This window comes from Physeter macrocephalus, chromosome 8, assembly GCF_002837175.3.
Source record: "Physeter macrocephalus isolate SW-GA chromosome 8, ASM283717v5, whole genome shotgun sequence".
NCBI classification, from domain to species: Eukaryota; Metazoa; Chordata; class Mammalia; order Artiodactyla; family Physeteridae; genus Physeter; species Physeter macrocephalus.
Genome location: NC_041221.1, coordinates 15,488,610 through 15,510,088, shown reverse-complemented (window position 1 = coordinate 15,510,088; position 21,479 = coordinate 15,488,610). Strand labels below are relative to the sequence as shown.

The 21,479-nt window shown below is 53.1% G+C and overlaps 1 protein-coding gene and 1 non-coding gene across 7 annotated transcripts in view; both read right to left on the bottom strand.

Annotated features, from left to right (window-relative positions):
- DIP2A (disco interacting protein 2 homolog A) overlaps positions 1-21,479 on the bottom strand; it is a 70,909-nt gene that overhangs the window by 7,132 nt on the left and 42,298 nt on the right. For 5 of the 6 annotated variants that reach the window (XR_003680851.2, XM_055086494.1, XM_028492769.2 and 2 more), the window contains 13 exons: positions 20,487-20,601; positions 15,240-15,441; positions 14,278-14,387; positions 14,107-14,187; positions 11,335-11,458; positions 6,061-6,182; positions 5,839-5,950; positions 4,565-4,674; positions 3,927-4,057; positions 3,245-3,413; positions 2,841-3,011; positions 946-1,007; positions 333-390 (listed from right to left, as the gene is read on the bottom strand). Coding sequence is in view for 5 of the 6 variants with exons in the window: in XM_055086494.1 (XP_054942469.1) it covers positions 333-390; positions 946-1,007; positions 2,841-3,011; positions 3,245-3,413; positions 3,927-4,057; positions 4,565-4,674; positions 5,839-5,950; positions 6,061-6,182; positions 11,335-11,458; positions 14,107-14,187; positions 14,278-14,387; positions 15,240-15,441; positions 20,487-20,601 (1,567 nt within the window). In the remaining variant the exon portion in view is untranslated. Of the gene's footprint in view, positions 1-138; positions 391-945; positions 1,008-2,840; positions 3,012-3,244; positions 3,414-3,926; positions 4,058-4,564; positions 4,675-5,838; positions 5,951-6,060; positions 6,183-11,334; positions 11,459-14,106; positions 14,188-14,277; positions 14,388-15,239; positions 15,442-20,486; positions 20,602-21,479 lie in introns of those variants that run through there. The other variant, XM_028492772.2, reaches the window with a different exon arrangement.
- On the bottom strand, positions 13,252-13,324 carry TRNAG-CCC (transfer RNA glycine (anticodon CCC)). The gene has a single exon. It is a non-coding gene; the product is annotated as a tRNA-Gly (tRNA).

Genomic DNA, 21,479 nt, shown 5'->3' with positions numbered 1-21,479 from the left:
TGTGTGTGTGTGTGTGTGTGTCTGGTGTGGTGTGGTGTGTGTGGTGTGGTGGTGTGTGTGGTGTGGTTGTGTGTGTGTCTGTGTGTGTGTGGTGTGGTGGTGTGTGTGGTGTGGTTGTGTGTGTGTCTGTGTGTGTGTGTGTGGTGTGTGTGTGGTGTGGTGTGTGGGGTGTGTGTGTGTGGTGTGTGTGTGTGTCTGTGTGTGTGTATGTGTTTCTGCAGTGAGGAGAGGCCTCTACGTCAGCCCAGCCCAGCCCGACCACAGGGGTCTGTACTCATTGCGAGCACCTCCCAGGGACGATGTAAGGATGGAGGCCCAGTCCCCTGCACTACCTTTCCAGACTCTGTCAATGGCAGACTGTGCGGAGAACCCCGTTCCACCAAACGTACCCTAAAAATTAACAAGGGAAAAATTTCAGAATAAAATTTACTACACAGACAACAATCTCTAAAAAGGCAACTCACAAGGTAATCAGAAACTGATTATCACTGCGACAGCCAGTCCGTTGACAACAGCCAAGCCTTTAGCCTTTTGATCAGGACCTTGCCGTGACCTTGGAGCAGTGACTTCGGGCGCGTGGCTCACCAAGCTCACCTGCTCAGGGCAGGAGCTGGCTCCATGTCCTCGGGGGGCCCCTGGCCAGCTGGCCTCGCCCCCCAGGAAGCTCCACCATGGTTTACCTCAAGCTGCATTTGAGGAACCCGAACTGGGATCCGGCTCCAAAGCTGGGAGGGAGCCCGACCCGCAGGTACACACCGTGGTCCCCGGGACATGTCTGCTGACGTGACGCCTCTGTCCTGCCCAACGATGGGCTTACTTGTTTTCCACCCCATAAAATGCCACGTGTCAAATGCTCGGTCACTCGTGGAAGGTCATTCCCTTCCTGGTCGTGGGAACGACTGATCAAGGGAGGCCCAGGCTGCCCGGGGGCCTGGGTGCCGTTACCTGTCATGGCGCAGCGCCCTCATGTCCACGTAGACGGTCGTGGGGTCTGGGCCGGCCGTGCCCTGCAAGGGGAGTAGCACAGTACGTCCACTCGGGCCTCACGCCGTGGTTTCCAGGGGCATCGCCTCCACACGGGTGCAGCTGGGGGACAGCTCCTCCGGCCCTGGGGGTGGGGTGGGGCCGGAAGGGCAGCTGCGCTGCTCCCAGCAAGGGTCTGCCTTCCTGCAAACGTCTACAAGGCTTGGTACCATCGAGGGAAACCTCCAGTTACACTGCAGGAAGATGTCAAGTCAAACAATTTCACATTTCAGTCCTGACAGCTCTATTCCCGCTGGTCTCTAAGAAAACACTGCTATGGGTGTTTTGGGGCATTTCCACCGAGCCATGCTCGCTCCGACCTAATTCTCCTGAGGCCTGAGCACAGCGAGGCCCCACCAGGGATTTGCCAGAACGACGTCCTCACTCTCTCTCCTCTCGTCTGACAGCTGACGTTGGCCCTGATTACAGGACAGCACGTTCCTTTTCATTAGATAAAGAACATCAAGTTACACGGACACTCCGCCCCAGCATCATTCTCTGAAGATCCCAAAGCAACCTATGTCTTCCCTGGAATGAAAATGGAAATTTTTTCACTGACACTAAACACAGCCCTTCCTCCAGAGGCAATTTATCAAAACGAAGGTTAAATGCTTCTGAAAATACTTTCTGTCTTAAATTCAGTTACAAAGGAGCTTTTGTAATACGTCAAATAGCGCCTGCTGCGAGCGGAAGAAACACGTATTTGTGTGGGCTTCCCGAGGCCACGTGAGCTCACGGAAGCACAGAGGCACTCGAGCGCGAGGTCAAGGCCATGCCTGCTCAGCCGGCTTTCCCAGCTGGTTGGGCCGGCAGAGACAAAGGAGGCCAGCAGAGAGAGACAGGGAGGGGAAGCCACAGGAAGCACAGCTGAGAGAGCAAAGTGCGACACTGCATCTCAGAGTGCAAACCAAGAACGTCCCAGCAAGACTTCGGCCGCCCACGTGCTGATAAGCAACACAGATGCCATCGCGTTTCCAGGAAGGAGGGCCCGGGCAGCCAGATGCTGAGCGGACAGGAGGGCTGCACTGACAGCCACCAACCCTGCCAGCAGCCGAGGTGCAGTCGCACCGTCTACAACGGGAGGACCTCACGAGGGACCACCCCACTCCTGCCACTCAGCGAGGGCCCGAGCGAGGCCTGGGCGTCTCCTTGAGCGAGATGGTCAGCCGTCTCCATTGTGGAGAGGCTGTCGCAGGGACACCAGGACAACAGGACGCCAGCCTCTGCGGTCGAGACCCTCCCTGTGTCCGGCAGGCACCGGCCAGTACGGGCTCGGGGATGAGGAACGGTGGTTCCCCTGAAGCCTTTCCTCCCAACAACTCCTGAACGTGGGTGCGTGAGGCATGCAACGTGGTTTAGAAAAAAGTGGGATTGAGGTACTGGTAGGAAATCTGGAAAACAGCCAGTCACCTGAATTCAGAAGCAGTAAACAGCACTGCACTATAGTTAGCTGTTCTGAAACTTTGTTTCCTTTTAATAAGTAAAATATCTTAATGTTCCAAAAACGAATTCCGGGCAATATAAATGATCACACTCGTTAATGTTTCCATTTAAAATTGCTAGATGTCTTACAAAAACAATTAGCTTATTCTTCCTTTAGAATATTAATTGCATACCATATCCAACTTAGAAATTCTTCCAGATAATAGTCACTGGTCAAAAAAATTTTGATTTTAAAGTAAAATGCTCTGCTCTCAAAGCTAACGTGCTATTTGGAAAACGCAACATCAAAGGCTGGGCGGACCAGAAAGGACCCAAGGATGATGGAGGAGCGCAGCGCGTGCACGTGGCACCCAGCCGGGAGCCCTGCCGCCTACCTGGAGGCAGATGGCCACGTTGACCCTGCAGCCAAATGTGGTGCTCACGGCGCGTGCAGGCAAACCCAGGTCCCTGAACAGCTTGGAGAAGGACTGTGTGAGCGCGATCCTGGGCCGCTCCTCGGCCACCACCATGCAGGTGCGCACGCACGACAGGTTCACGCCCTTCATCTGTGGGAGGAGTGGGCGCACACAGCCGGGTCAGAGCATAAAGGCCAAGCCGCTCGAGCCCTGCCTCCTCGGTTCCGTCTCCCCGCTCCACCCTCTCGGCTCCGGCCTCTGAGGCCGTGGAGACCCTGCGGTGCGCGCCCCTCCCCCCGCTCCTCCCGGGAGGTGCACCGCGGGTGTGTGTGGGGGCGCCTGGGAGGGTTTCCGGTCGCCAGGAGAGGACGGGCAGCACGCACCCTGAGCGCCGCGGTCTGCGCGCCCAGGCCCCGGGCGCACGTCTCCATCACCGAGTAAGAACAGAAGGTGGCGCGGGCCCTGTACTGGCTGACGGCCCACAGCCACAGGGACACGTTGCTCTCCAGCTCCGGTGGGGGCACCAGCACCGACTGGTGTCCCGAGTACACGCTGCGACGGCGACAGGGGCAGGTCAGCGCATGTGCAGGCGCCGCACCCCTCAAGGACACTGCCCTTCCCGGCAGAGCCCGCCCGTTCTGCTCTGGCCAGGTGGGGCTTTCAGTAGAAAACTTGGGGGCGCAGGTCCCACCACCAGCACTCAAGGATCCAGGGTCGCTGTCAGGGACGGGCCAGCCAGCAGGGACAGGGTTCTGCTTACAAAGATGGGTTCCTACTTCCCTCTTCTGGATGGAATTAGTAGTAGCGGAGAGTGTGCACTTAATAAAAAGGCATTTTTACTCTTTTACTCAATTTCAGACCCGAACTCCAACCCACCAAACACCCACACAAACCAACCCACTCACACGTGTATCCTCTGCTTGGTGGGCGTCAAAAATGTACCTTAGAAAGGGGGCGTCTAAAGAAGCAATTCAGCCGGGGGTGGGGTAAGGAGTGGAGGGATTCTACCCGCACACTCACCCTCCACTCACCTGCACACTCAGCTCCACTCACCTGCACACTCACCTGCACAGACACCACAGGGCAAAGCCGAGGCCACAGTAAGGGTCGAGGCAGATGGCAATCTGCCTGGAGGGGTACAGCTCACACTGCAGCTTGATGGAGCGGCACAGAGCGCTGGTGGCCGCGTGCGACATCTTAAGGAGTGAAAGGAAAGCTCTGCTCAGTGATATGAGGGAGGAGGGAGGGCTGACTGCAGTGCCTGCTGCCCACAACAGCCGGACACCTTCACTTCCTGAAAGGGGGGCTGGCCCCAATCCCACGTACACCGATCAGTACCCAGGAATGGCACACTAGGAATCTTCTAGGCGAGAGTTCAGGGTAATAAAGAATTTTAGCGGAGCGTTTGGTGCCTGCTAATGTGACAGACTCATCCAAGCCACCTGGTCCTTGAGGCCAGATAGTCATGAATCAGAAAGTTTAGACATTACCATAAAACATTAAAATGTGCATTACTCTCAGGCTAACCTAATTTTGGGGTTTATTGGTTGGTATTTAACATAAACTTCAAGGAGCAAAACTGCTGCTTTAAGCTCTGGGAGGAGGAAGGGCCTGCAGAGACCTGCAGCCAACACCCTTCTGCCCTTTGCCAACCCACTGTGTCAGGGGCCTGAGCGGAGGGGAGCTCCAGCCAGAGGACCCACCTTCACACCCGCCAGGATCCCCGTGGTCGACACGCTGAAGTCCAAGTATGCGAGCACGTCTGGGGACGGGGGCCTGAAGATGCTGGCCACCTTCTTCTTGGGTATGTCATCTGTGGGTCAGGAGACACGGCTGGCGTGGATGCTAGCTCAGGCTCTCGTGGGGAGAGAGGAGACAGGACGCACCTGGGGAGCTGGGGAGCTCAGAGCAGAAGTCAGGCTGCGGGAGAGCGGGCCACCTGTGCACGCAGGGAAAGTCGCGTGGAACGGACCCTCGCCGACCATGCTGAGCATGTGGTGATGGGGCAGGGGACGAGGTGGACACGGAGGGCTGGAGATGGGCCGAGAGAGCCCCACAGGAAAGCTCAGAGGAGCGGGGACTTGGCCAGGGTCCCAGAGCCTGTGATGGAGCCAGGATTACCGACATCTCTGTGCACAGTGAGTGCTAAGGATGGGCCCCCAGGGATCTGGGTGCTTCACCGCGTTCCTTCAGGACCACGGGTGGGCACAGCACTGACTGCGCACGGTGGGCGCAGGCGAGGCGAGGGCAGGGAGCGGGCGAGGTGATGGGACTCCCTGGGGCCCATCTGCTCCCGGGCCCCCCTCCGGGCGCCCCGTGCCTGTTGCTGGTATCAGGCAGGTGGCCACCAACAACACGGTCCCTGACTTCCTCTCGTGGGCAGTGCCCTGGTGGGCCAGGACAGGCACCTATGCCCACCAGGTGCGACGGGGAAGGAGGGACCCCTCCCTGCTTGCCGGCTAGCACCCATGTGGCCGTGCGCCTCGAGTTACCGATGGAGCCTGCAGGGTGCTGCTGGTTTGGGGTGTCTTGATGGCTGACCCAACAGGCCAAGGCAGAAAGGCCCACAAGCGTTTCCTGGGGCATGGGAGCACACACCCATGATGGGGGCCCAGGACGGGTGTGTGTGCTGTGGGCACTGTCTATGTCCCCGCAACTGCCAACCGCCGCGTGGGCAAGAAAGGCAGCAAGAGGAGCTCATCACAGGCGCCAGGCCTTGGAAGGACCTCCGCTCCCCACCGGCCGCCCGCCCTCCGCTCTGCGCCGGCTCTAGGCTCAAGCTGGTGGGCACAGGCCGTCAGGCACCCAGCCAGCGAGCCTCCTGGTAGTAGCCTCTCACCATTTACTGAAGTTGCTAAGCTGCTCTTAGCCAACCTTTGTGTTTACGTGGCGACAATGCAATCCCTACAACAAAGGAAGGAAAGGGGGCTGATCCTGGCGGGGCCAGCGAGCACACCAACACAGCGAGGACGCCCACCTGTATCCAGAATGGTCGGCCAGGTCCTGACGTCCACGGTGGCCAGCGCTTCTTTGGACTTGAGCAGCCGCGTGATGGCCTGCGTCGTGAGTACGCACGCAGACTTGCTGACCTGCAGGGCACAGGGGTTGAAGGCACAAGTGAGACTCGGCGCCTGGGAGCAAACTGCACACGGGCCCACGGTCAGGTCCGCCCTGCCAGCCGTGGTGCGTGCCTGCCTACCTCCACAATCATCTTGACGGTGGGAAGTGTGGTGGTGAGGTTCTGGGGGTGCGGGGGCCGCACAGTGACGGGCACGCAGCCGCAGTACAGGCAGCCGTAGAAGGCGGCAATGAGGTCCACCCCTGGGGAGACACATGGTCAGAGGGCGTCAGAGGGTCAAAGGCGGCTCCCCATGTCCAGTGCCACGGATCCACGAGCAAGACCAGGGGCCTCATCTGCTGTGCTTGAATAAAACCACCCTCCTCCACACTAACAGGGTGTGCACCGAACAGCGCTGTTACGGAGGGACAGAGAGCTACCCCCGCTGCAGGTCACCCCGTCCAGACACGGGGAGGCCAAGAGGTGGGGGGGCACAGTCACGGCCCAGAGGAGGCCATAGAGGGCGGGGGTCCCGTGCTCCTCGTGTTGGGCAGTGTGCCCTGCCGCCCGCCACCTGTGCGTCGGGATGAACTGCGGGTGGGTGGGAGAGCTGCCCAGCCCGGAAGCCCCGCACCCCTCGTGTGCATCTGCACCCTGACATGGGGGGCCTGGCCGCTTCTCCAGGGAGGCCCACACCCCTGGGGATGGGCCAGGATGTCCCCGCCCCACTCTCAACCCCACGCCAAAACCTGGGACCACTTGCTGCTCCTTCAACTCTTTCATGTGTCTCAAGTTCTCCATCATTAAAACCGGGGGGAGCTGTACCACACTTGAAACCCATCTTCCCCTCTTGAACTCAGTCCGACTTGAGAACACCTGAGTCCCACAGCCCAGAAACTCCTCCAGATGCTGTCCTCAAATCACACAAGGCCCTGCCTGACAACATCTGGCTACAAGACACCAGTCTCAGGCTGTTTTGATTCCAGGGTCAAAATAAATACGCAACGTTTAACCCAGCTCATGGGTTTCACCAGATGACAAATTCACGATGCTCCATCAGGGCCAGGGGTGCTCAGCACGGTCATCTTTATGGGCCTGAGCCCACCCACCAGGGACCACCCATCTGCGCTGTGCTTGTGGGCAGCTCAGGAGACAGAGCCAGCAAGCAGGCTGACACGTGTGTGAGCGTCCTCACACCCAGCAGGGCCACTCTGCCCAACGCACCACATCAGGAAATGCCGCACACACGCACACGCACACACACGCACACACTGGTGTGCATCTGCAAAACACCTGCACCCATTCCCAGCACGCGCGCGCACACACACACACACACACACTGGTGTGCATCTGCAAAACACCTGCACCCATTCCTAGTCTTCAAGCAGGGTGGGATCTGCCCTCCAGCTATTAATTATACTCTCCACCTGCTGGTAAGGTTGTAAATTCAGAACTTCACTAAGCATTTTCCTTTATTCACTAAAAATTTTTTATAAACAGTGTCAAACATGCCCCAAAGAGAGAGAGGCGTCGCGCCTCCTTCCGTCTTTTCTCCTATTCACACACACACACACACACACACACACACACACACACACACACACACACTGGTGTGCATCTGCAAAACACCTGCACCCATTCCTAGTCTTCAAGCAGGGTGGGATCTGCCCTCCAGCTATTAATTATACTCTCCACCTGCTGGTAAGGTTGTAAATTCAGAACTTCACTAAGCATTTTCCTTTATTCACTAAAAATTTTTTATAAACAGTGTCAAACATGCCCCAAAGAGAGAGAGGCGTCGCGCCTCCTTCCGTCTTTTCTCCTATTCTCCTGTTACTTCAGCATCCCTCACCCCCAGCATGTCTTCACGCTGCATGCCTGCAGCTGCAGCCCTGAGCCCCAGCATGGCTGTGGTCCTCCCAGGCTCTCCGCCGGGTGTGGACGGTGATGGCTGGGGCTCCCGAGCGGCTGCGTCCCTGCCTCATCTCGGCCGGGGTGATGTCCGCCTCACACTGAGCCCAGGGAGACGAGAAGAGTGGGAGCTGCAATCAGTCCTGGGGAAAGATGACCGCACATTCCCGGGACCGGAAAGAACAGCATAATTGTAATGCCAGTAGGAGTTCTGGAGTGTCCAAGCCACCATACATCCGTGTCCAGAAACAGGCCGGGCCGCCAGCTTGCCCTGGCTGCCAGGCAGGGAGCCCTCCATGGCAGCCCCCTGGGAAGAGGCCCCCAGATCCCACAAGCAGAGAGAAAGTGCCCAGTACAAGTCGTGTCCTGCCAGACACACTGAAAAGAGACGGTACCCAAAACCTGAGTCAGGAGTTCCAGAGCATGAAAAAGAGGGAGAAAAGGCAGTAACGAAAAAGAACATTTTCCTGAGATGAAGATTAAGTGGGCAAGAAAGTGAGAGAGGACCTAGACCCCGGCATTTCCCAGTAAAATTCCTGAACTAGAACCAACAAGCTTCCAGGCAAAACACCAACAAACTTATACAAGGGGGAAAAAAGAACCACCTACAACCCTGGGGAAGCACCTACCACGCCACAAGGCCCTGCGGCTCCGTCCCAGCTAAGGCCCAGGCCGCCAGGGAGACGGAGAGGGAGACGGAGACAGAGAGGTCTTCCGGTGCCCATCATCCAGGTGCCAGACGCAGGAGAGAACCATCCCCTAACAGCCAAGCAGCCAACTCCCAGGACCAAGACCCCAAGACAAGGCAGGAGAGGCAGAGCGGGCGCCGAGCAGCTGAGATGGAGCCGACGGTGAGGACGGGCCGTAGGGGCCGCACTGGGCAGAGTGAGGGGATTCCACAGGAGCCAGGCGGCACTGGAGGGAGCCGGGAGGACTGGGAGCCCCCAGGAGGCCCAGACGTCCCGACTGGGGAGGCGCAGGCGTCTTGTTCCCACGACTGTGGGTCTGATCAGAGAGCAGGGCGAGGGATGGAAACCGTTCACCCACTCACCAGTGCCAGTGAGCAGCTATGAGGGTTTGGGCCCAGCAATCCAGCCCAACACAGAGAGGCCCACAGAGTGGGGCTCGGGGCTCAGGGTGCGGGGCACAGAAGGAGACGGGAGGAGGGGGGGTCCGTGCAGGTGGCCCGGGGGCCAAGTCCCACACAAAGTACAAGGAAAAGAATCAGGGGCAGATCGTCATCTGTCCAGACAAAGTCAGCAGATAAGAACTGCAGCCCATTTTAGCATGTGCTAAAATGCATTAAGAAAATGATGCAAGATATGAAAGAATAACCAAAATCAGAATTAGAAAAAAGAAATGAGGAAAGAAGTAGAAATTATAAAAAATCATTTCAGAAACGAAGATGGAACTAGAAGGAGCCCAAGAGCAAACAAGACAACGGACACAGAAACCACAAAGGGGAAGAGACTGGAAACTCAACGGAGACACTCCTGGGGAAAACGGCAGAGAAGACCTAACACGTGGGCCACGGGAGCAGGAAGGAGATGCAAAGAAAATCAAAGCAAGGGAAGAGACAGAGAAAAGACTACGGTTCTAGAAAACTTCCTTGAAATTAAAAAAAAAAAAAAAAAAGATTTGCAGCTTCTTATTTAAAGATACCTTATACGTTGTACGGCATTGATGGTATAGTGGTGAGCGTAGCAGCCTTCCAAAGATACCTTAGGTAAGAGAACGCTGCCCTGTAATAATCAATGTTACAACCATAGGCCGGACTTTAAGAAGGGAAAAAATGTCCTTTTGGCATCTAGAGCAAAAAGGCCAGTGACTCATAAGAGGAAGAAAATTAGATTATCGTCAGACTTGATGCTTAAGGCCAGGAGAAAATGGACACATGTTTGAGAGGCTCAAGAAAAGAAAATGTGAGTCAGGGATTTTTTTAGCTAGCAAAAACAACTTTCATTACGAAGTGTATGGACTGTTACCAACAAGCAAGAACTCAGGGGATACTGTTCCCATGAACCCTTCCTGAGAAACCAACAGAGAACCAGCGTGGCAGAAAGAGACTGAATGCAGTCACCGGTGGACTGAGGGTGAGGAGAGGCCGGCTTTGCAGGCCCCCAGCCCCACCCGCCCCGGCGACACAGAGAGCACAGCTACAGGGAAAACGGGTGGAGAAAGCACGTGTGAAAATATTTAAGCTGCTTTCAAAAATCACACAGGTGGTCACATATTACTACCGTTATTTTGGAGGTGCTGCTTGTGACACAGGATAAAGCAAGTGAGTGATCTTGAGATATTTGAATTCTATCGACTCCCATCCTGGAGAATCATAATTCTCAGTAGGGAAGAAGGGAGACACAGGCATAAAGCAGACGGAACGTCAAGAAGGGTTCAGTAAAAGCCTGTAACCCTGAATCTGATCGGGTGCAACAGTATGAACTCACGAGGCACTGCCTGTCTCCGAGATATAATTATTATGCTCATTTTAAATCAGAGCTCTGTTCAAGGAAAGGGCCAACGGCCAGCCCAGGAGGGACGAGCCCCTGGCCCAGACTGATGCTGTGAACACCAGGCTCCACGGAGAACTGGCCGGGCCACCTGGTCCCAGCAGACAGCAAGAGGCATCAGGACGGGAGGTCACACCCGAGGACGTGGGAGCAGCTCCCACTAGAGTGCAACAAGAAACGGAATTCATTTTATTGATAGAAGGAAAGAAGCAACACTTACTCTACCTTTCACAGCTGAACACTACCACTGGGTGACCAGATAACGAGGGGAAGTGTCTGTTTATAGTTTATGGCTGATAAGTGAAAAAGAAAGGACAGAGGTAGAACACCACCGTTTAGTGACCCTTAAAGCGTTAGTGAATGCGGGACAGAGAATGTCAATGGCTGCTAGTGTGCTAATTCTGCAAAAGAAAGAAGTAGTCCGACAGCGCTTAGGGTCTTGCGAAGGAAGCAAGCCCGAGTCTGACCCAGGGGTCCCTGTGGGGGCCCAGGAGCAGCTGCCCGGCACACACGGAGCCACTCCAGACGGCGGGGATGCTCCAGGGCCACAGAAGAGACGGACAGAGGGCAGCCTGCAGGTTAAAGGAGAAGACTTAAAAATATATCAGATTTAAAGAAAACTGGCAGACTAAACTGTGATGACTAGGATGCTCATCTGGGTGATCAAACTATGGAGAAGTGGAAGAAATGGTGACCACAGAGGTCAGGACAGAGGCTACTTTTGGAGAATGGAGGAGGTGGCTGGGACGGCAAAAGCAAAGATCCATTTCTCGACCTGGTTAGTGGTTACAAGGGTGTTTGCTTTCTGGTAATAAAACAGAGGGGAGAGATGCGGGAAGAACAGCCAGATGAAGCAAGCAAACAGAAAGGAAAGGCTGCACTAAGACAGGCAAGAACGGACTCACAATTACATACAAGTGCTCACAGGGGTGCAGGCACGCGTGCCGGGAGCGCAGGGTGGGCACGGGCAGAGGGCAGGCTGGCAGGTCCTTACCTGGGGGGTAGACCAGGGCCACGTGGGCCCCGGTGGTCAGCCTGGCCTTCTCCATCAGAGCAGCGGCCACTCTCTCGGCCTTTTTGTGCAGCTGGATGCAGGTGGTGGTGCTGGTGACTGTGCCCTAGGAGAGCAATCGTGGGCACTGCTGAGCGGGGGGCGGGGGACGACCCATGGACACTCCACGCACAGCCCGTGTCTGAGCCCCTGTGGTCAGGAACCAGGACAGGTGCCACCCCAGACCCATCTGCAGTCTTCTCAGAGCCTGGTCATCCACCATAGTCAAAGACTTGGCGATTGAAGAAAACCCTTTTGGCCATTATAATAAAATATTTTAAATATAACAGTATTATAAAGAATAACATAATAAATATCCAGTTTTTCATTACCTAGTATTTTGCCACGTTGTTTCAATGTCTCTTTTATAAAATAAATCATCACCACTCTACATACACCCCCCAATTCCATCCTCTCCCTCCCTAAAAGCAACCCTTATCCTGAATATAGACACACATAAGCAAATGATAAACAATAAATACACACCCCTACACTGAACCCTGACGCACGTTCAGGCACCCCACCCACCAGGTCCCGGGGCCTGGGTCGCCGCAGGCTGATCTCTCAGGGAGCCTGGGTGGGCGAGTGGCTGGCGGGGCGCCCCACACCTGGGTCTCGGCGGAGGAGAGCCGGGCCGGGGACCAGCTCCAAGCTGCCCCTCCCTCCCCCTGCTGACCTGAGTCAGGCCTCACAGCTCTCTCAGCCCTTCTCAGGAGAAGTACGGCGCCACTCGGCCTAACCACCACCGGACTCCAGGACAGCCCGGTGCAGCGCCCAAACCCCTCACTGCTTCTCAGCCGGGGCCCCACCACGCAAGTCCGGGGGCTTTGCACAGCAGGTCAGGCTCTCCTCACACCCAAGCCAAGGTACAGAGTACCATGCCGGGCACGCGCCGGGAGCCCAAAGGCCCAGAGCCCCCCCCCAGTCCCCAAGGCTAGGGGCCACCTCGTGCCAGGGACACCACCTGCCAGGCACAGGCCTCCTCCCGGGTCGAAGGCCGGCATACGCTTGGAGACCTAAGGACGATTCAAACCTGAGAAGGCTGACAAGACAAAAGAAGTGCAAAAACTTCCAAGTTTTTGGAATGCACCTGGAGAAGGCCAGGTGGTCTTCCGTTGGTTCCTCCTGAGCTCTGAGCTTTACAGACGATCATGGGGTCTTCCGGGCTGACCGTGCTCCTGGTGGCGTCTCTGGACACGCCCAGCCACAGCCCCCTCCTCCCTGGGAAGCGCTCCATCTGCACAGGCGCTCAGCCCCCACGCAGGCCACCCTCGATCCCGTGGCCTGCCTCTGAGCCCCACTCACACGCGTCCACGTCCCCACGTCCTCTTCTCTGAATGTCCATCACTCTCTTGGACCGTGGCCCCCGGCCCGCTGCTCCCAACTTTGCCCTCTTACCATCCAGAGGAATCGCTCGGAATCACGGGCCCCGTCACACCCCTCACGGCTCACGCCTGGGGTCAGCCCAGTGCCCCGGCCTTGCCGCCTCACAGCCCCGGCTGCACTGATTTTCAGCTTTTCACCGTGAGCTGACTTTATCTTGGCCAACTGTCACTTATTGGCTTTAGAATTCCATCAGCCATAAAACAAATGTCTACTGAACACCTTCCAGATCTGCAGATACATGTGAACCAGGAAGACAGCTCTTCTCCTGAGCACTGGTTCTCTAGCAGGAAGACTTAATTCACTGTCTGGCAAACAGGGGCCTTTTTAATTTTCCTTAACACTGTGTATGTAGCAGGCATCAATCAATATTTCTGAATGAAGGAGCAGTGGCCAGTACGAGCAGTACGGAAAGCCAGGCTGGTGTTTCTCTTTCTGTTTGTTTTTGGCTGCACCATGCGGCATGCATGATCTTAGTTCCCCAGCCAGGGATTGAACCTGGGCCCCCTGCATTGGGAGCGCAGAGTCTTAACCACTGGACCACCAGGGAAGTCCCAAGGCCAGTGTTTCTAAGACACCAGAGCACAAGCGTCCTCGCGGGCCCAGGAGCGCCTGACGGCGAGTCATGCAGGGTTTTCATTGTTATTTTTCATGTTTTCATAGTTTGTCTACTGGCCCGCAACTTGCAGTTTCTCCTTTATACCCTAGAAGCCCCTGGTATCGTGTAACGACCACTGAAAGGTACACAGGATCAGGGCAGTAAGCAGTATTTGTCATGTTAAAGCTATCAACAGGGGCTTCCCTGGTGGCGCAGTGGTTGAGAGTCCGCCTGCCGATGCAGGGGACACGGGTTCGTGCCCCGGTCCGGAAAGATCCCACATGCCGCGGAGCGGCTGGGCCTGTGAGCTATGGCCGCTGAGTCTGCGCGTCCGGAGCCTGTGCTCCGCAACGGGAGAGGCCACAACAGTGAGAGGCCCGCGTACCGCAAAAAAAAAAAAAAAAAAAGCTATCAACAAATGTAGAAAGTCTAAATTCCTAATTTTTTATAAAATAAACATTTCCTTTTAGTTCACTTGGGAGTATTTACAGGCATACTACTCATAATCAAAAGACAAGGGCATGAGAATTTTCCTGTTAAATATAAAAGCCACAGAATGGTAACTGTGTGGCTTGTGTGGAAGCTGAGGCTTCCCCAGAGAGAAGCACGCCAGCCGGGGCCTGGGTGCCAAGGCTCGCTGTTCTCCAAACGGGAGGCCTCGAGCCAGAGCACCAGGGCTGGGAAACAGACCTGGGCCTCCCCTGCGCGGGCCTCAGCTGCACGGGCGGCCTCACCTTGGCATTGAGAAGCAGGAACAGCAGGTGCGCGGGCGTGGTGCGGGCCCGCCACTGCAGCACGTCGGGCAGGAACAGGAACTGCGGGCCGCGGGGAGGGCGCTCAGTCCTGGCGGCTTCCCACCTGCCAGGGAGCCCCGCCCCCGCCCCGCCCCCACCCCCCACCCTTACCTTCCTTGCCTGGTCACTGTCCTCCAGGTGAGACAGCTCCCTCCCCGAGGCCTGAGCGATTCTCTTCCCAGCGACCAGATTCCCAACAATCATGGAGGCTGGTCCAACCTCTAGAAAATGAGGGGGGATGGTAAGTGAGAGGTGGGTGACGTCTGATAGGTAATCATCACACAACTTTTTATTTGAACAGGCAGGCATTTAATTCTTCACTATGATACAAGTGTTCGGGAAACCAGCTACAAGGGTTATGCTAAGTGACAAACAGAATCTCTCTTACAAACAAGCCAGATGAAGACATTCACCACAGGGCAGATGCCCTGGGGAGATATGATTTGACCTCAGCCACAGCTAAACTCTTAATGTATTTACCTCATTGTTTCACTGGTTGTGTTTCATTTAATGGTATTTTATGTGTTTAATAATCAACAAAGGTTAGCATTTACTAAAAATTTACATAACCAAAGGAATGAAAAACTGTACATAAGAGTTAAACCAGGGAAGGGAAGTTGACCGTTTGTTGGGGCTTCCTAGGTCCCGTCAACCCAGCGACTGTGGTTGATGACAGAGCCGAGCAGCAGCGCCCACAGGCCCCGTGACCTCGGCGTGGCCGGCCGCCCCATGGCACAATGGCGGCCACAGCGGCGCTTTAGATTCCGAGCTCCAGGGCTGCTCTTGGGCATCAGTTCTGCCCCCAGGGAGCAGCCTCCACAGCTCAGACGCCAGGCCTGAATCCAGTCCTGGGGTGGGTGCTAACAGGCGGGGGGAACCCCCATGCTGGGGACGTGGGGTTGTGCTCTCCTTCCGGGGGGGCAGGAGGTGGGGACCAACCCGGTGTGCCGTTTGCTCTGGCTCTTAGCCCCGACCCCAGAGATGGAGCGTTCAACGGGGCTGCACCAGTTAAACACAAGCGTAGCTGCCACAGTCTGAAGACGGAATAGACGTGTTGTGTGATGTACACTAACCTGGCTGCTTCTGGCGAGGCTTGGGAAGGTTGGTAACACACGTGTGAGGGCACATTAACACGTTACACGGGTGCAGCATCCCCTCCAGAAAGCGCTGCTTGGTTTCAGAAACGTGAATCCCTCCTAGAGGGGCCTTGGGCAAGGTGTTCGCAGGAACCAGGGCCAGACAGTACACGCCCACCTGGTGGATGCTGTCGATGGCCTGGAAGGGGGGGCATGAGACGGGGAACTGTGACCTCTGGGACGTTTTGTTAGAAGAGAAACGTGGCGAGGCGAGTGTGCATTTCCTATCACTTACACACGTGTTCTGTGTATGTGCACAATCGAATATAAATCTGTAACTGCTCACATTAAAAAAAAGCCATAAAAGCAGTTAAGTGACTTCCTGTGGGAGAAGCAGTGAACAGCAAGGCAGGTAGAAGCTGGACTCCTCTGAATACACCTTGCTTTCAAATTTGGAACCATGTATATATTTTACACACAAAAAAATTAAAATTTAAAAAAGCAATCCCTAACAACTGAAAGTAAAATAAAACAAATGAACTCAACCAAAGTGGAATCAGGTTGGTGGCACAGCCCCACAGAGAGAATCTATTTAGAGTGACTTTAGACACAGGAATTTCATTAATCTAGTCCCACAGGCAAAAAGAATTGAAAAAACATCTTAAGCTGCACACTTGAGAGGTAGTGTGGAGATGGTTATTTGGAGACTGTGGTGTGTGCAGAGTGGCCTCAGGACATGAGTACTTCTGCTGGAAGTATCACCACTGCAATTTTTCATTGTGGAGAAAGATCGGTGACTTAAGAAAAAACCCGGAGGTCTTGAGCTGGAACTAGCAGCATAAACCCATGATGCAGGTAATCTCGTAAGCAGGTGGACATCATCTCCTACTCTGTCCACTGAAACAAACCAGTAACATCAAGTTCCCAGGCAGTGCCCAAATTCCATTTCCCCTAGAAGGCAGCAGGGCCCCAGTAGTGTCGGGTCTAGGACACAAAATGCACCACCTCCCCAGGAACCGAGCTTCCTGTTCCCGGGTGTGGCCTCAAAGCACCAGGAGGTGTGTCTAAAGGGCTCAGGAGCCAACCCGAAGAGGCCCCCACTGACCACTGTCAAAAATATAACAACTATAATCCACTAGTTCATAGTGAGACAAAAACCAAAACATCTCCAGGAAGCCAGCTCAGGACCCTGAAATCAACCCTGGATCTCGCGTTCCTGCCCAACCTCCAGGTCCCCCGGCGACTTCAGCGCTCTTCGTAGAAGACCCTTCCAAAGCTGCTGTGCTAACGATGAGGAAGGAACAGAATTGAAGCAGCAGCCCAATGAAGCCCTAACAAACCAGCGGACACAACATGCCACCTCCCATGAGACTGTCAGCCAGAAAATCGAGCCCTAGTCTGATCAAGCATCAAGATCTACCCACCGACAGGCAGGAAGCACAGGAGACAGAGGAGCACACTGAGTGACACCACAGAGGCACAGCCGTCAGAGCCCAGGACGGGGAGATGTACTGGACAAACAACTTACCTCTGTCAATAAACAAACTGTAAGAAAAATATGACAGAGGAGGTGTCTATAGATTAAAAAAGACTTAAAAACCTGGCCCCACCAAGTGCAATTTTTACCTTATTTTCATCCTGAGCTTAACACACATACTAAACATTAGATAATCCGAGAAATTTGAATAGTGACTAAATATTTAATTTTATATATATATATATATATAATTATATATACAATTACATCCAAAAGAACAAAATACCTAGGAATAAATTTAACCAAGGAGGTGAAGGAAACATGTACACTTAAAACTATGAGACACTGATGAAAGAAATTGAAAAAGATACAAATAAATGGAAAGATATTCTGAGTTCGTGGATTAGAAGAATTAATATTGTTGAAATGTCCATACTACCCAAAGCCATCTGCAGATTTAATGCAATATCAAAATACCCATGACATTTTTCACAGAACTAGAAAATACACTCCTAACATTTGTACGGAACCACAAAAGACCCTGAATTGTCAAAGCAATCTTAAGAAAGAAGTACAAAGCTAGAAGTATCATGTTCACTGATTTCAAACATCATAAAGCTATAGGAATCAAAACAGTGTGGTATTGGCACAAAAACAGATGTAGATCAATGGAACAGAATAGAGAGCCCAGGAATAATCCCACACATATGTCGTCAGTTAACTTACAACAAAGGAGACAAGAACAGACAACAGGGAAAGAGAGCCCCCTCAATGAATGGTGTTGGGAAAACTGGACACCACACACAAAACCAATTCAAAATAGATTAAAGACTTGACTGTAAGACCTGAAACCGTAAAACTCCTAGAATAAAACATAGGCTATGGTAAACTCCTTGACATCAGTCTTGGTGATGATTTTTTTGGATTTGACACCAAAAGCAAAAGCAACAAGAACAAAAATAAACAAGTGGGACGACATCAAACTAAAAGGTTTATGCACAGCAAAGGAAACCATCAACAAAACGAAAGGAACCTACTGAATGGGAGAAAATATTTGCAAATAATATATCTGATAAGGGTTAAGATCCAAAATATATAAGAAACTCATACAACTCAACAGCAAAAAAACAAAACAAAAACAAAAATCAAATAATGCAATTTAAAAATGGGCAGAGGACCTGAATAGACATTTTTCCAAAGAAGACATATAAATGGCCAACAGGTATATAAAAAGATGCTAAACATCACTAATTATCAGGAAAATGCAAATCAAAACCACAATGAGATATCACCTCACACCTGTTGGAATGGCTATTATCAAAAGGACAAGAAATAACAAGTGTTGGTGAGGATGTGGAGAAAAGGCAGCCCTCGTGCACCGTTGGTGGGAAAGTAAACTGGTGCTGCCGCTACGGAAAACAGTATGGGGGTTCCTCAAAAAACTAAAAATGGAACTACTATATGATCCACCAATTCCACTTCTGGGTATTTATTGGAAAAAAAACAAAAATGCTGGACATCCCTGGTGGCGCAGTGGTTAAGAATCCGCCTGCCAATGCAGGGGCACAGGTTCGAGCCCTGATCCGGGAAGACCCCACAGGCCACGGAGCAACTAAGCCTATGCGCCACAACTACTGAGCCTGCGCTCTAGAGCCCAAGAGCCACAACTACTGAAGCCCGTGTGCCTAGAGCCCATGCTCTGCAACCAGAGAAGCCACTGCAATGAGAAGCCCACGCACGGCAACAAAGAGTAGCCCCCGCTCACCACAACTAGAGAAAGCCTGCATGCAGCAACAAAGACCCAATGCAGCCAAAAATAAATAAATAAATAAATAAATAAATAAATACCAAAATGCTAACTTGAAAAAAATATATGCACCCCTCTGTTCATTGTAGTATTATTTACAATGGCCAACATACCTAAGCATCCATCAATGGATGAATGGATAAAGAAACTGTGGTACACACACACACACACACACACACACACACACACACACACACACAGGAATATCACTCAGCCATAAAAAAAGAATGAAATCTTGCCATTTGCAACAACATAGATGGACCTTCATAGCATTATGCTAAGTGAGATAAATTAGACGACGAAAGACAAAAACATATGATCTCTTACATGTGGAATCTAAAAACAAAAACCAAAAGATGAGCTCATAGACATAGAGAACAGATTGGTGGTTGCCAGAGGTGAGGGGTGGGGGGTGGGAGAAATGGGTGAAGGCAACAAAAGGGAAAAACTTCCAGTTATAAGGTGATAAGTACTGGGGATGCCATGTACAGCATGGGACTGTAGTTAATAACGCTGTGCTGTGTGTTTCAAAGTTGCTAAGAGAGTAGATCTTAAAAGTGCTCACCACGAGAAAAAAATTCTGTAACTCTGTGTTGATGGACATTAACTAGAGATAGTGACTCTTTCACTATATATACAAAATCAAATCATTACGTGGTACACCTCTGAAACTAATACAGTGTTACATGTCAATTACACCTGAATAAAAATTTTATTGTTAATTTTTAAGATGTGATACTAGTACTTCTTTTTTAAAGAAAGAAATATTCAAATTTACAGGTAAACTCTGAGAGTCTGGGATTTGCTTCAAAGCACTCCCAAGGGAGAGGTGGGGAGGACGGGTGGGGCACGGCTGGGGCCTTGACTGTTGGTCATTGCTGAAGCAGCGATGAACACACAGGGGTTGTTAAACTCTCCTTTGTATGTTTCGTATATTAGAAATATTCCATAACAAAACATTAAAAATAAACGTTGTAAATATTAGTAGAAAAACCGATCCTCTGAAGCTCCGAGCTCCTTGGCCTCCCTGACACTGGACCTTGTCTGCTCTGTACAAGCGTCCTTTCTTAGGTGGCTGGGGCCGATCACACGCCACACAACCAACCGGAGCTGTCAGGACACCAGAGGGCTTCCCTGAAAAGCCGCCAGGACTGAAATTCACCCAAAGATTTGTACACTATTGTCCACAGTAGCCTTATTCACAATAGCCAAAAATTAACAACCCAATGTCCACCAAGGTGTGAACAGATGAGCAAAAGAACACACCTCGGCAATAAAAAGGAACGAGCCACTGATCCACACCCACGAGGAACCACACAAACGTGATGCCAAGGGAAAGAACGCCAGACCAGGACCCCACACTGAGATTCGTCTGCACGGACGTCCGGGGTGGGGGCAGGGCTCATCCCCGGCAACACAAAGCAGCCAGCGGTTCCCCGTTAGCCGGGAGTGCTCTTACCTGTGGTTACCTGGGTGCGTACAAATATTTGTCAAAACTCATCAACCTCGACACTTGAAAATGGGCTCCTTCTACATATAAGTTACATTCACTCAGTAAAGCTGAGTGGACATTTAGTTTGTGCTCTTTACTGAAGGCAAAGTTTACTCCCTTCCCCGCAAAAGAACTTGTTGAATCTAGTTCAGTATTTAAGGACGTAAACGTGGATGTGTAGGGAAGGACAGTGCGCAGCATGCGGGTGAGGCCGAGGGCACGTGCGGGTCGAATGGGTGTCATGAGGTGGGAAGCACACGGAGCCCCAGCCCAGGCGCGAGGGGTTCACTAGGCTACGCTTCCAGCCTTGCTACACGTTTGAAATTCTCAAAGCGTAACAGTGGAAACACTGATGCGTGCAAGTTTGCATCTCTCACCCCGGTGGACGGCAGCTCCGCGAGGCCGCCCCTCACCTCGAGGGTCAGCCCGCGCTCAGCCAGTGCCCACCGTGTGCCCACACGCACCCACCTGCAGCACACGGCTCATCCACTGGAAGCTGTGCTCCTCTGAGGCGTCGGGCCGCTGCTCTGCCACCAGCACGATCCGGTCATCGTGCAGCACTGTCACGGAGAACACCGCGATCCTGGAGGAGGAAGGGACAGAGATGAGCGCCCGGCAAGGGGGGCCGGGACGCGGACGCCCCGTCCCGCCCAGATGGAAGCCGCAGCAGGGCTGGAGGGAGACGCTGTCCAACAGAATTTATTTATTTTTTTATTTTTTATTATATTTTTTTGCGGTATGCGGGCCTCTCACTGTTGCGGCCTCTCTCGTTGCGGAGCACAGGCTCTCGCCGCGCAGGCTCAGCGGCCATGGCTCACGGGCCCAGCCACTCCGCGGCATGTGGGATCTTTCCGGACCGGGGCACGAACCCGTGTCCCCTGCATCGGCAGGCGGACTCTCAACTGCTGCGCCACCAAGGAAGCCCTGTCCAACAGAATTTAAAGGGAAGCAGCCACGGACCTCCTCCAACGTGGATGAAATAAGTTTCGATTCACAAAACAGAGAGGACTTCAGTGCACAGCAAACAACCAGGCACACGTTGTAAAAGAACGTTTTCCTTAATTGCAATGTTAATCTATGTGACGTACTTCTTTATGCAAAAATCTCTGCCTAGAAGTTCTGTTAATTATCTATTTCTTAGTCCAGGTGAAATCTCTCACCACTCATCACTTTGCTCCTGTCTGTGACTGACGTCAGTGGTCTTCTTCCTCGTGTCTTATCGAAGAAGTTCAACATGTTCTCCTTTTCTCTGTGTTGCCTTTTTCTTCCTTTGGACTTTGAGTGGATTCTCTTTTTCTTTATGAGACAAGCATCTGTCTCCCCATCACGCCCATCCTGCTGGCATGGCTGCCAAGCTAGCTCTGGGCCCTCACAGACCTACCTTCTCTGGCTTGCTCCTTTGGCCGCTGCGCGCACAGGCACGTGCACACAGGCACGCACGCACACACACACGTGTGCACC